The sequence below is a fragment of the Gymnogyps californianus genome, chromosome 6 (assembly GCF_018139145.2).
Source record: "Gymnogyps californianus isolate 813 chromosome 6, ASM1813914v2, whole genome shotgun sequence".
NCBI classification, from domain to species: domain Eukaryota; kingdom Metazoa; phylum Chordata; class Aves; order Accipitriformes; family Cathartidae; genus Gymnogyps; species Gymnogyps californianus.
The window spans coordinates 9,515,032-9,529,962 of record NC_059476.1 but is presented as its reverse complement, the minus strand read 5'-3'; the positions used below and the strand labels follow the sequence as shown (position 1 = coordinate 9,529,962).

The 14,931-nt window shown below is 38.1% G+C and overlaps 1 protein-coding gene across 1 annotated transcript in view; it reads left to right on the top strand.

Annotated features, from left to right (window-relative positions):
* The first annotated feature begins 461 nt into the window (after positions 1 to 461).
* The window catches only part of ATRNL1 (attractin like 1), a 550,130-nt gene continuing 535,660 nt past the window's right edge, over positions 462 to 14,931 (top strand). The window contains exon 1 of the mRNA XM_050899286.1: positions 462 to 763. Within this exon, the coding sequence (XP_050755243.1) occupies positions 462 to 763 (302 nt within the window). The remainder of the gene's footprint in view (positions 764 to 14,931) is intronic.

Sequence of the window (14,931 nt, the reverse complement as noted above, 5' to 3'; positions counted from 1 at the left end):
CTCCTCGCTGCCGCCTGCGTGTGTGCCGCGGGCAGCGGGACTACAAAGGAGAAGGGGGAGTCGGGGGGCTACATGGTCGAGGGTGGTGTGTGTGTGTGCGCGCACGCCGGTGGGGGGCATATCTGGCGAGGAGAAAACACAAGGTCAAGAGGCAGTTCTCCTCCTCCATGGAAGAAGACGGGAGCGATGAGCCCTGAGGAGGACGACGAAGAGAAGGGGCGGATGGCTGAGGGCTGCCGCTGCCGGGCTTCCCCTCGGGAGTGACGGGGCGCGGAGGGCTGAAGGGGCCGGAGGAGGCAGCGCTGGGGTCGGGAGGGAGGGAGGGAGGAGAGGAAGGCGAGAAGGAAGCGGGGGGTTTGAATCTCCCTGGCTGGATTATCTCCCCTCAGGGGAGGCTGCCCCTGCCCGGGGTGCGCGGGCGGCGCTGCCGTCGCTGCCCGCCGCCGGCCGCGCCTCGGCCCATGGCCCCCGCGGCGAAGATGGACCTGGGCAGCGCTGCCAGGAGAGCGGGGGCTGCCCCCGCGCCCCTGGGCGTCTGGAGACCGTTCCCCTCATCCTGCTGCTGCTGCTTCTCCTCGCTCCTGGATGTGAACAGCTGGCTGCTCTTCTACAGCTTCTTGTACCTGGCCCTCTATGCCCAGGTGTCCCAGTCCAAGTCCTGCGACAAAATCTCCTGCTTCTCGGGTCATTGTGTCAACTCCACCTGTGTCTGCGACCAGGGCTGGGTGGGAGACCAGTGCCAACATTGCCAGGGCAGGTTTAAGTAAGTCACTGCTTATTACGGTTCCCTTTTTCTCCTCCCTACACCCTTTTCCTGTCACTTTCACTTGCCTGTTTTTTTGCTTGTGTCTGCTATGATTTTGTTCATGTGTGGTGGAAGTATGTGACAGAAGTTAAGGATGAAATAGGCTCCTCCACCTCATGGTCCCTCCCTCTAAGAACACAGTCCTCCGATGGAAAATTGTACCTGCTAACTTACTGCTGAAAATAGGCTGCTCCACTTGATGGGAACTGAGGGACAAGGAGAAATCACCCTAAAGCTGTGTCACTGCTGTCCCTTCTGGAAGCGTCATGGAAGTGGCATGTGCACTTCATGGGGCTGCCCAGGAAGCAAAAATTACTAGTGGATTTGAATTACTTTTTCCTTATGGAGAGTGAAAGTGTTTTGCTCATTCCAGTCTTTCTCCCTTTCTTTCTAGTGTTTTAGCTAAGTGGGCATTAGTCAGGCACATTCAGGATAACAGAAGTATAACTTAGTGAAATGTACATCACTCATGACAAGGTTTGCAGGAGAGGAGAGAGTGGTAAATGTATAACAATAACATATTTTTGCAAAGGAGTGGTCAGTGAAGCTAGAACTACCTTCTCATTCTTAAAAGTGGATGTGATACCAAGTCATTGATCAGTGAGAAGGAAGCGCACCCTGACAGTTGCTTTTCTGTATGTAGTGGAAAAGAAGACTTAATTTATAGGGCTGTCACTTTCCCCCTGCCCCCTTTGGTATCAGTATAAAGACTGGCTGTGAAGAATACTGTTTGCTGTTATTTCGCTATATAACCTTGGACAGGACATCTCATTTCGTTCCCTTGTAAAACACCCCTTAAAAGCTGGAACTCTATTTATTAAGTATATTGACATATACAGCTGGAAAGTGGTCTAATATCTAGCTGATAACAATATATTGGTGAGGCTGTGTCTTACAGAACTCAAATTCTGTCTTTGGAAAGTACTTTAATAGGTAAAAGTATCAATAATTGTCTATTTTAAATTGTGCTTAAGTTCAGTTTTCTCTTTGGAGTACTAAAATTAAGCTATATAATTTACATCTTTTAAACATTTAATCTGAGGTCACTCATCACTAAATAAACAAAAAGTAAATCCAGTAACTTGTTAGCTTGGGAAGTTGAGTATCTGGGAGGGAGTCAGACATGTTGGCTGAAGTAGTGTACGTGCTGCAGAGGAAGAAACAATTCACTGATAGTATCTGGTGGATTATTCCATCAGTGAGATTATAACTGAGTTGTAAAGGTAATATAAGGCAAATATAATACATCTTATCTGCATGTGAACTTGGTAATCAGATTTTAAAGTTGGTCATTTGTTGCCTGTGTGTATTGAGGATTTGGGGTTTGTCCTGCTCTGTGCTATGGAACAATGGGCTAATTGCGTAGGGATTGAGAGTGAGGAGAGGAGGCCCAGGTGAATCTTCTTTGTGTGGGAGGATCTGCAGGAGACAGGCTTGCAGAGCTATTATTTCCTTGCTTTAAAGAGATTACTTGTATCCTTTGTCTTGGTGCCACTCACAACAGACCCTAATAGTGCAAGGGCTGAAGCAAATTTTCATTTCTTAAATCTCGAAGCTTGTTGTGAATTAGTATATTCTCCGAATGGTTACTGGAGCCTTTCTCCAATCCTTACAGGTATTTCCTTGATTATCTGTTAAAACATTTATGTTTCCTTACATTGGTTGTACTTATTGAGTGAGGAGGCACAGTGGTTATGTTTTCACTTCTGGTAGAAAGTTAATAATCCATCCCCACCTAGAGGAAGTTCTGCCTGAATGCTGAAAGGGCACCTCTTCTGAGCTAAGCTAACACAGTGGTTAATCGCTGTGCCATTAGGAGTTTTGGTGAAATTGGAATAGATTTCTCATTAACTCGTCTATATTCTTTCATGATTAGCTTTAGAAATGACAGTGATGCTTGCGTTGTGATTTTTATGGTAGAAGTAAGCTGTTTCTATTATGTTGGAGACCTATTTTTTTTTACTGAGGACACTTTCATAGTGGTATCTTTGACAGCTCATCTTTAATCTTTATTCTTAGAAGCAAAATATACTCTGCAATGAAAATAAGCATTCTAAGATTTAAAGCTTTTCAAGTCCTGTGACTTGGGGATGGCATGAAATATGTTAACGTGTATTACAACACAAGCAGCAACTCCGAGGGTTGTATTTTGAATCCTGAAAATTCAGATGGGCGTTGAATGGGTGATGAGTCAGGTCTATGTATTTCCAGCTGAAGAACTGGAAAAGAATATTAGTCTGCCTTATGGCCGGGTGATTGAAGACCTTTCTGACTTCTGTGGCAATTGATGGTTTCACTTATTATCGTGGAACCTTTGCATATTGTTGCCTTTTTGTCTGTGAAGCGCGAGTATCTGCTTTATACACAGGTAGCCATGGTTGGGCTTTTGCAGCAGTGGTACTTTCATTTGACAAGTTATGTTGGGTGTGTATCACTTTTGTAGCAGTTGCTTCTGTCAGTAAGAATTATGAAGACTGTTTCAGAATGACATAAAGATTGAAAAGTGTGTTTGGCTATTATAACTGCATTAACAATTAATTTATGGGTTGTAGATATGATCTATACAAATGTTAATAAACCTTGTGTATTATTCTAAACATTTCCGTTGTTACAAAGTTTCAGCAGTTTGAAGTGCCTGGGTGTGTCTCTGTTATGCAAGATTAAAATTGAACTTGTAATGACCTAAATTAGACATGTGTAAAACCTATTTTCTGACACTAGATTATTTGACGAAACAGATTTTTAAGAGTAGGCTTAAAACACTTGAAAATAAAAGGGTCTTTATTTTTGTACATGTAAGTGAAGTATGGTTATTTTTGCTCTTCTGGGAATGAGTGACTTGCATTAGCAAGCATCAGAAACATTATCGTAAGAGAAATGCTCTACCTAGGGGTAACTTGGGACCATTAATTCTTTGGTGAGAGATGTATAGTATTTTTGGCTTTGTTTTATTTCTTTTCTAGACTGAGAAATAACAACATAGCAGAGAGACATCAAAAATAATTGATCAATCTTAGTAAGCAGGTGTCAAAATTAATTGACAATGCTATGGTAACCTTGCCTTTTCCCCGTAGGAGAACTACCAAGTAAGTAGACTACTTGGCAAATGTTGCTTTGGACTGGATGAAAGAAGGGTGGATGGGGGAAAAAAATGGGCAAAAAGATTCTCTAGCACTATTTTATTACTCTTATTTATCAACTTTTGTATTTACTCCTTGTATTGTGAAGCATGCGGTAACTCACTATATAAATGGAAGTGTTATTATTCTTACTGCATTGCATTCACATCCATGTCAGTCACTCTTCAGAATGATCTAGGCCTCGTCTCTGCTTGGCAGTAAATTATTTTACTCTGTTCAGGACAGATATCTGAATGCAATTCTGACTTACTTCCTGCTCTCTTGAACTCCCCCCCCAGCTCTGACAGAATGCAAAAACTTCTTTTTTTTTTTTTTTTTTTTTTTTTTTTGTACCAAAATAAGAAAAGGAAATTTAGCTATAAAAAGAGAGGGGAAAAGAATTCTGCCTGCCTGCCTACGGCAGACAGGTGAAAGATAAGAAAGCCAAAGGGTTAGCGGGTTCTGTTTTTATAGCAAGGAGCTTCAAACAGTGCAGTTCCCAAGGTGTAAACAAAACCACAAGCATAAAAGCACAGTGTCCAGTGTTATTCTGATATATCGATTTATTAAGGAAATGAAGCTTTTAATGCTGCATCCGCCACTCTTTCTTCCCCTGTCTTACACCTTTGAATTTGTTGGTCAGTTACAGTTTTCATGATGATATGAGTTTGGGCAGAAGGGAGAGGGAAAGGCTGCCCAAATCAGTTGTGTTATGAGACCCAGGGAATTCAAGGAGACAAACATTATAAATGGCCCAGCTGCAGGAAAAGCTGCAGTCACAGCTTCTACGTATTTAGATGTCAAAGTCAATCAATCTTGAGATGCAGCACTACAGGAAAACAGGTTTCATTAGTTTTGCTACTCACAGTATGAATTCTTAGAAGAAGAAAAAAAAAGTGTCCTTCAGGTTGGAGCAAAAAGTTACCCCTTTCTCTAGCTCTGGTTTCTACACTGGTGTGTGGAAGAGCATTAGAGGAAAAAAATTGTGCATGAAACTGCTGTTCTTAAGTTTTTGAGTGCCTGAATGACTGGTAATATCCAGTCTTCTAAAATGCTATCTTTAAAAAAGTAGATCATGTCTTCAGATGGTTATCGTTGTTTATTTGATAACTGGTGAGTCCCAATTGGCATATGTAACGAAGCAGACTGTACAGGATAGGTGAGCACCTTTGCGTACCTACGCTTCAGTTAATCTGCTTTGGCTGGTCCTAGATATCTAGTTGTTATGGAGAGAGCAAGAGCAAATTGATCTGTTTGATTATTAAACCTTGTCTCCAGATGTTCTTATTGCACTTCTAAATTACCTTTTGCATGTTCTCCTTGATTTCTAGAGCTCCTATAAAAGATTCTGTGTTCCTCATAGACAAAACAATTTCCAAGTACAAGAACCTTCACAACTGAAATGTTAAAAGGTTATCAAATTTTATTATTCCAGGCCAAATCCTTATTTCTGTCTAAAACTCTGAATTCTGCTGTCTGCAGAATGACTCACATAAGGAAAGTGTCCTTAAATTGCAGATTGTAAATGAACAATAATGTTGTATGAGAAATGATCTTTAGAACAAAGTTAGTTTTAGCTGCAGCCAGTTGAAGTTCATGCTGCTGTGAAAAGGGATGATTTTATCCTTCACGCTTCTCTTTGATTACATCTTTCTGCTTCTTATTTAAGCATTAATATTCCTGCTGAGAGTTGAAAAGTACCAACAGGAATGTATCTCCCCACCTCCCAGCCAACTTTTTTTAAGCCAGCTCAGTTTCCTCATGTTACTTCACTTGCATAAGTCTCTTGCTAACCCAAAGGAGGTAGCAGGAATGAGCAGGTGTAGATGGGAAAAGAAAATTGTCCCTCTTACAAGTGGTACAGACTTAGTTTGCCTTAACTTTAATGTGAAACAACATCACCACTAAACTGGTGCAACTTCTATTATATAGGGTGAAATCCTGAGTCAGGCTATCGGTTGCAAAACTGCCTTTGTCATCAGCATGGCATGTATCTGATTCAAGACATATGCATAATTATTCTTATTGACATCAGTGGAATTGTGTGTGAGATTTTACACCTGCAAATTGCCTTTTTATAAGTCAACGTGAATGTTAATATAATTAAACTAGTGGAAACATCAGTGATTATGATTTTATCCTTATAAAAATGTGATCGTTATTTAAATTGATTTTAGTGGTGATGCTCTGATTGTGTGGTGATTTCTTCCAATATGTGAGTTATTCTCTCTGTATTAAAATTTTAAAATACAATCATAGTTCGTATGATAAAGATATCTTCAATTTGTAAGGAATAAATTTTTTTATTCAAATCTTGTTTTAAAACATGTAGAAGCATAAGCCATATGACCATACTAAACTCCTCCTACAAGCTAAACAATCCGCACTGAAAAGTGTTTTTTGAAAGGAAAGCGATCTTTTTGAAAAATTTAAAAAATGGTTTTTATTAGAGTGTATTTTTTGTTGTTATTTAATACTTCCTATATAGAATCATTTAGGTTGGAAAAGACCCTTAAGGTCACAGGGTCCAACCATTAACCTAACACTACCAAGTCCAGTCCTACCACTACCACTAGATCATTTTAATGTTTTTATGGGTTTTATAGACAAGACCAGAAATGAACTCTCTGATTACCTGTTCTTAAAGCTTGCCTTATGCAGGCTGTGGAGTAACTCTGAATTAATTCCTGTTTGACTTGAACACATGCTTTAGAAAAGCATCTGTACATGTCTGAAAACACTTCCACTGACTGAAAGCCCATTACTGACTTTCAAAATTCTTCCATTGGTTAGTTATCCTCACCACTTTCTATAATTAGCAAAAACAAATGCATAATCCCCCTAATCCAGAAAATCTACCCCACCTCATGTTTTGTCTCTTCGAGTTGCCCTGTTTTCTCACGGTTTGAGTCAGGCCTTCATTGCAGAGCCTTCAGTATGTCAGGTCTATATTCCCTGTGTAGGTGAAAATATGGTCACCTTTTCCTCACTGAGAATGGAGGAGGAGTGTTCCTTGAGTCGTCTCAACATAAACCAAGTTTTTCCATCCTTGATTGCTCTCTTGGTTTTTAGCCTTCCCTATTTTATCAGCGTTCTTGAGCTATGAATGGCAGAACTAGATGCTTGTATGTTGGTTATGGTTGTACTGGTGAAAAGTAGAAGCAGAGTAACCTCTCTTCTGCTGCTTGATGTCCTGCTGCATGCAGCTGCAGAGAATGCTTCTAAGCTTATCACTGTGCTGGCAGCTCAGTCCATTATTTTCTGTCTCACAAGCCTTCTCAGAGTTGCTGCATCCTCAGTACCAAGTGATGGATACGTGGCCCTGCTTTTCTCAAACTAGTCTGTGAACTGAACACAGCCTCCTCTATTTGGAGTGATATTTAATTGTGGGGCTACAAACATGTATGTGTTTGGGATGGAGCTATGCTCTTTTAAAAACACCCCTTTTAGCCCCCAGGCAGTAGATAATTAACAATGTACAGAGTCCCTTCCTGTGTGTAAGTCTGAGACCATCTATAGGATTGAATCCAAATGCAAGTTCAGCAAAGGGCTCGTGGATTCTGGAGTCTAGTTTGTTTGCAGACTAAGCCGTTCCTTACTTAAGCAAGTAAGTGTGGGAACAGATGGCTGATGACCCTGTCAGGCCTTCAGGTAGCACCAAAGGCTGGTTGCCATTGCTATGGGTGTGTAAAAAGCTCAGTTGTATCAAATGTGTACTTAAGTCTATCCGTAAATGATACATAAATGCCTGTACTGGTTATAGCATTTAATGTTTATTATGTTTTAAATTTAATTTGGCAAATAAATAGTCTCACACGGTGTATCTCTTACTTCCTTTAACCAAAAAGAGGGCATGATGATCATATTTTGGGAGGCATTACCATAGTCCATGCCATCTTTTTAAAATGAGTAGTTTTTCAGAGATCAGTCTATCACACTGCACTAGAAACTGATTTAATTGTTTCAAAATGTAGGCAGAAAAGGTAGGAGGTAATATGAGATGCTACAGGAATATCCTTGGGATATTCTTACACATACTAACTGAAGTGCTGGTGAAAAAAACTTACTTTAAAACACTACTACATAGACAGTAAAAAAAAATGCATTGGAGAAGTCATGCAGTATTGAAGAATAATTATCTGTCAGTGTCCATGGAACTTATTATTATTAGCTGTATAGTCTAGTCTTGCAAAACACGCTACAAAGTTGATGTAAGGGGGAATAAATGATGATGATACCTGAAAACATGGGCACTCCAGTGAACTGAAGCTGTTAACAGTAATAAAGGAACAATAGTAAACTATAAGCAAAGTGTATGTTTTCATGTGAGGTGGGTGAGCAGTGGGAATTTTCAAACTAGTATTATAGGTTGCCCTATATATTCTTAAAAGCCTAATGAGTGCACGTAAGAGCTGCGTTGATTTCAGAGCTCCATGTGGAGTAAGACCCTATTGAGAAATGATGGACCTGAGCTCAACACTATCTATTACTTAGTGTTCATTCACAAGGTGCCAAGAACTGCGTTCGGCTTTGAAGTCTTCTGCAGACAGAAAAACCTAAAGCTTGTGGACCTCTGAAAAGTAATTTAGCCACCAGCTCTATAGAATATTCTACGGTAAACGTCCTGAACTCTCTGTTAATGCAACAGCATTTTGCAAAAAATTAATTCACTTTAAAATCTCTCCCAAAATTTAGAGCTTATGTCACTCATCTGGAAAAAATGGATTCCAGGATCTGTTTGAATCAGTATTTTATATTTCTTAGCTAAGGATGGAAATGTGCTACTACCATCGTATGATGGCAAAATATCTAGTTCGTTCATGCTAATGATGTTTAGAAACAAGCTAGCCGTAGAATATTTCCAAGTTTTAAGCAGCACGTGCCTGAGAACCATGATCTGGGTAGGGAATTTTGAAGCCAAGATATTCTAGGATTACCTGGCAATGGAACAAGTACTGAAGTACTTAAAGATTGGATGCAGACACATAAAATGACACTCAGCATCTACATTTTCTTAGGGATTTCTTCCATAATTTATGTGCTTCAGTGTCTCATCTGTAAAAAGGAAATAACACTTCCTGTAAGGTTAAAGACTTGAGGTGACCCACGACTGTAATGATGAGGGACAGCTAATAAGCTAGGTACAATTTTAGAGAATGCATTTCTTTCTAGAATGTGGTAGATACTATGGCATGAAGTACTGTTGTCCAAACTGTGCTGTATCTCTCAAACAAATGAGTAAAATTTCTTCCTCATTAGGTCAGATGGACCTAAAACTTGCAAGCAGTCTGTATTATTGCAGAATATTTGAAGAATAAATTGTTCTCTTATTTGAGAGAATCCTTGGAAAAAATTGTACGTTGGCCATCACTGGTAAGATTTTATTTGAGAAGGTAAGACCCCCAAAGACCTAACACCCAACCTTGAATTAAGTCTTACACACAAAATATTGTGATACGCTGTAGTACTTAACAGATATTTTGAAGAGTTACTGCTCTACTTGTATGAATACAAAGTTCTATATTAGTTATTACATTCCTATATCAGTATAAAAGAACCATGCATTCCTAATTTGTAGGATGATTCCATTATGTTATTACAGAATTGTGAGTCTGGATTCACAGTCTCTAAATGTAGATTTTCTTTTTTTTTATTATAGACATGCACTTTTATGCATAGGTACATGGTTTTTTCCCATGTTTTTGAGTTTTCAGCTTGGTGTCTGTTACCTTGACGCCTAATAACTTGCCTTCAATGAAAAAGTGGATCATGTTGAGTATGTCATGTAACTATCGGGATGCAGGAGCTGGGACTGAAGAACAATCAGAAGTGTATCACAAAAGGACCAGATTTTAACTATGTACGTTACTAGTTCTGGCAGTAAGGTGTGAGCAGCAATGATTTTGGTCCAAAGCCTACGAGGAGAGCTGGGGTTAGTGATGTCTTTAAATACTCTGGTGAGCTTTGCAGAAACTTTCTATTCAAGGTGTAAGTAAACCATGAGGCACTGTGAAACAAGAAGACAACTGGGCTTCATTGATTGCCTCCCCCAATCCAAGGACAGAGACAAAGTAACCAGAAAAATATCTTGCTAGTCATGCTGCAGTTTAAAATACTTTTTGTAATGGATAGTATGGTGATAGGTGATATGAAATATGATAATAGATAGGTGAATGAAATATGCTAAGCTTAATTTTCTTGATAATGCATCCTAGCTTTCAAAACTCAAGAAAACTTTGATACACTCTGACTTGTATAAAGGAATAATTGATAGTTCCAGCTTTATTAGTAAAACTGAAATGCTGATTAATCCAACTGTAGGATAATTTGCACCTTTAATTGTTCTTTTTTGAATCTATAGAGTAAGAGTGTGTGTATGTAGATGTATTTCTCACAAAGAAAACCCAAACCAATAAACTAAAACAAACACAAAATAGCTCACGTTCGCGTTTGTGTGTGCAAGCCCAGTTGATGAATGTACTTTGGAGGATACTTGTTAAACAAATGTATATGTGGTATGTGCAAGATGTACCAAAGCAGTTATGGGGAAGAAGGAAATGAACTGTGTGTTTTCATAGGAAGTATCATAGAGCTGCTGTAATTAAGCTGCGTTCTTCTGTAGCTCTCATATCAGCAGATCGGTTTTGTTTGCTTCCTGAGTCAACTGAGGCTTTTCTAAAGGGTAACTTAAAACATTGAACAGGAGCTGGAAGGTGTTCTTGAAAAATGACAAATACTGGACAAACGGCTGCTTTTGAAAACACACAAATTTGTGCTTGTGTGCACAGCTGTAATATCATGTTAAGACAACTGTGTTAGAAAATATTTTTGCAGATGTTTTCTAAAACCTAATGCTGATATAAGTATTAAATCCAGAACACTTGTATTTAAAACTTTGCGTTTTTTTCCTGGGTATTTTTAATAGTGTAGCACTTTGTAGGAATAATCTGTGAGCATCTATTTTAAGATCAAAATGACAAATTTTTCTAGAGTTTTTAAGTTCCAAATTGCTTGTACTATTTTAGCTTTCATGGGGAAAAAAACCCCTACCTATATTCAAGGAAGTACTTACCTCTACACATCTGTATCATACTTTGTATCTGGGTATCTTATTTAAGCACTAGGTAGCTAGTCATCACAATGGCCTTGAGAAATAGACACTTATTTTTTGAGCTGTTTTAAATGTAGGAAACCTGAACTGGTGTGATTGTCTAAGGTAACATAACAAGTAAGTGACTAAATTGAAGTGGAAGCTTGGGAGTTTATACAATTTTCTGTAATTCTGTCCCAGTCCTCGTTTTAGGAAGACTGAATTGTTTTCAAATTGTGCATTCTTTTTCTGCAAATATACAATATAGATTGAAGTGCTTTGTTTTCTCAGAGGCGTTTACTGTGTAACGTAATCAGATATAGGAGAGGATATGAAGCTTATTATTCAGGTATGGCTCCACAGCTGAGGAGTTTTGTGATGATATTTTAGACTGACTGTTCCAAACACATACTGTATGTCATTCAATGAGTGCACGGGGGGCCTCTGTTAATGCAGGTGTAAATGTCAATATAGGTTAGAGGTTGATGAATACTTAGAGAATTGATCTTGAAAGGTGTCCTCCATTCAAATGAGCCAGGACATCAAAGTTGGACTGAGTTTGTAGTTGGTCTATCTTCTTGTTTTTAAAAAGGGTGGGGGGGAGACGGGGAACAAGAAAACCACAGCTTAATATATTGAATTCACAAAAGCTGTTCATTAACAGGAACATTGCTGGATTATTTTATTTTCAATTTCATATACGTCCTTGAAGTGCACTTACTGCTTTTGGGGTTTGTATGCATTCTGAAATCTGTTCTCTGACATAAAACTCTGAGGTGATAGGCAGCTGAATGTAAGCAGACTATTCCTTTAAAGTTAGACTTAGGTTTTCTAATTTAGATTGACTGCATTTGTAAGTAGCAATTGGACTGGAAAGCAGAGCCAGTGTATGTTGGATTCTGTTGGAACGATGGAGGCTTGCAGTGTTGCACTGAAATGGAATTTGAGAACATCTTCCTCTGAATTTTTCCTTTGCATTGTCTTGATAGTTTTGAGGTCATGCTCAGTAAAGATCTTAAACAGCCTTGCCTACTATTATTAAAAAAACCCTGTGGTTAAAGTTCTTGCCTACAAAGGACGTTCCTTTTAAAGAGTCTTATGCAGTTCTTTGACACATCACCTGTTGCTCTTCAGTCACCATTTTTTTAGCATCCTGATAAATTTGACTTTTTATTTCCATCTGCTAATGAAAACCAAAGCAGATGAAGGACATGCTTAATCTTACTAATTTTAAATACGGCAATTAAAATGTAGTCTGTTTTTCTGTGATGATCAAGGAAAGCACTGTGCAATGTGTGATATTCTAATTTATGTTGTAACTTTCTAATCTACAAGTTTCCTTATTATCTTTATGTAATTCACTGGGTATGGAGGTAAATCATTGTGCTTCAAGGCTGGGAGAATGACAAAACTAACATATGCTAATTTTGATGAGTGTGAGCATAGCCGCACAAGATCTTTAGTAGAAGAAATATTCTCTGTTGTTCTCATAGTTATGCCATTGCAGGCTTAGACTTCAGTGTATCATATCACTTATTCTGGCGCTACTTGAAGGCATACTTTTTTTGAATAAAACAACACTATTTGATGAAGGAAATTCTCAGGTATCCTATGTTTAAAAATCTAAAAATCTTTAAGAAGCAGCAACTTTTGGGTTTTTCCTCCTTGTTGAGAACGTTCTTATTATGTTTTTGAGTCTTTCTCTTTTTCAATTTCTTTTTTTTTTTTTTTTTTGGCTTTTAACACTGAGGTGATGTCAACAAGTTATGCAAGCTCATCTTCAGTATATCATGTGTTTATGAATTATACATGTTCTGATGATACAGTTTAAATGATAGGATGCTTTATTTTGTGGTTGTTTCTGTTTTTGAGGACAGCTGATCATCCTTGTTGAATTCTCTGTTCTTTGCTCATTGCATTCCTCTTGGTAGGATATACTTGCCTTATAGTTAAGAAGACGTTCCAGTCTAAAAGATCTTGTCATCGCTTTCATAGAAAAGTGGAAAATGCTGTTAAAAATCTGGATAGAAATGTCTGGGAGCCTGCAAACCATGGCTCTGAAGGGAATTATGGAACTGAGGTTAGCAGGTTTGTGTGTAAGGATGTTGCTGTGCAGAAAAAGTTGCATATTCTGGTCAATACATACTAGCATTACATGTTTCTATTTGTGCATGTGCTCAGCAGCATAAGCTAGTCATATTGTTCAAGGCATCTCTGTACTAGATTTCAGTGGTAACTTGGGTTACAGGCTGCATGAATCTGGCCTGCTTGCTGCTGTGAATCTTAAGGGTGGATTTTTTCATAAGAGGTATAAGGGTTTCGAAGGATATTGTCTGTGCTTAAGAGTATCAGAAAGATTTTTAGGTTGGTTTTTTTTCCCCTAATGTTGAATTTTGCTTAGTCCAGATTCACTTGTGCAGTTCTTTAGGGTTTTGTGTGCATGTATGCTTTATGACTCCTAAGTTATTCACTCAGGCAGCAAAGAGAAAATTGCATAGCCGTGTGGATACATGTGGTGTCTGCATATCAGAAATTTGCTCATTTAATTAATCATGTTGAAGTTTTGGGAGTGGGAAATAGACTTCTTCAGAAAGTAATTTTCAGAAGCTGTGTGGATAATGAACTCAGTTCAGAGGTTCCACGTACTTGCAAAAGTATTTGCTTGAGGCAGGATTTGAAAGAAACTCTCTCTAAGGAGGTCACTCTATGCAAAGTAAGGAGTGTTGTAGAAACAGGTGAAATTTGAGCATGTCCACAAAATAGGATTTTGGGCTTGTAATTGATTCAGGATGGGAAGCATTTCTTGGTTTTGGGGACAGGTTAACTTTTATGAAGGTATACACCATCAGAAAGCATTCATGGACTTAGCGATAGTTGTAGGATAAAAATTTAATGTATTTCATTTAATAATTTAATATTAATATTTAATAAAAATATTAAGAAATAAAATGGTATTAAATTTGTTTAATTCCTATTAAATTAATAGTTATGGTATAACAAGGAATAATAAGAGTGTTCATAATTTTGCACTTGCAATTAGACTGCAGGCCTGACTCTCAATTGCTATAGTCTTAAGATACTGTAATTAATCTCTTTAGGGTTTGTTCTTTAATTTGAAGGTAAACTTCAGGAAACTCGTATAATGGAATGGAGAATCAGACTCTTAAAATTATGTGTGTATGACAGTAGTGCATCTTTCATGTATAGGTGGTGAAATATTTGTTATCCTGCAATTTTTTTAATATATAATGTGTATGTATGTACATATGCATCACCTTGTAATGTTGTAGAATATTGAGTTACTTTACCTGTTGTGCTTGTCTTCATTTTTTTAAATTACAGCAAAATGAAGAAAAAGGAAATTTCCCAATAAAAGAATGTCAGGATAATAATAGGGAAGAATGACACTGACAATCAGTGTTTGTGATACTTTGTGCCATATGCTTTTAAAGTTTGTGTGGCTGGATTCAATCAGTCCTTTTTAGAGGGATTTTTAAATGATACAAATAAGTGGTAAGTTGGTGAAATAATCTTTTCCCCTAATGAACTGTTGGGGACTGTATTTATCTTCCTGGTACTTTTAGAATCAAGCTGTTAAGGTGTTGTCCTATGCTAAGAATGTCTTTATTATACAGACAGTTCTTGTAGGTGTGATTTAATTACATTAGTGTTGCACACAGAAGGAAAAATAATTATTAACTGTCTGCTTTTAGTTAGGATTGTGGTTCCAAATATTTTCCATGAGTTAGAGATGTCTAAGGGAACGTTCTCCTTAAGCATATTTTATGCATGTGAAAAAAGGGAAATGCTAGCTTCTGTTCAAGCAGAATTCCCTGTCCTCTCTTAACATATCCTTGTCAGAAGCTTCTTGAGAAAAATAAGAACAATTGCTATTATGAAATCTCTGGGAGCTGTTT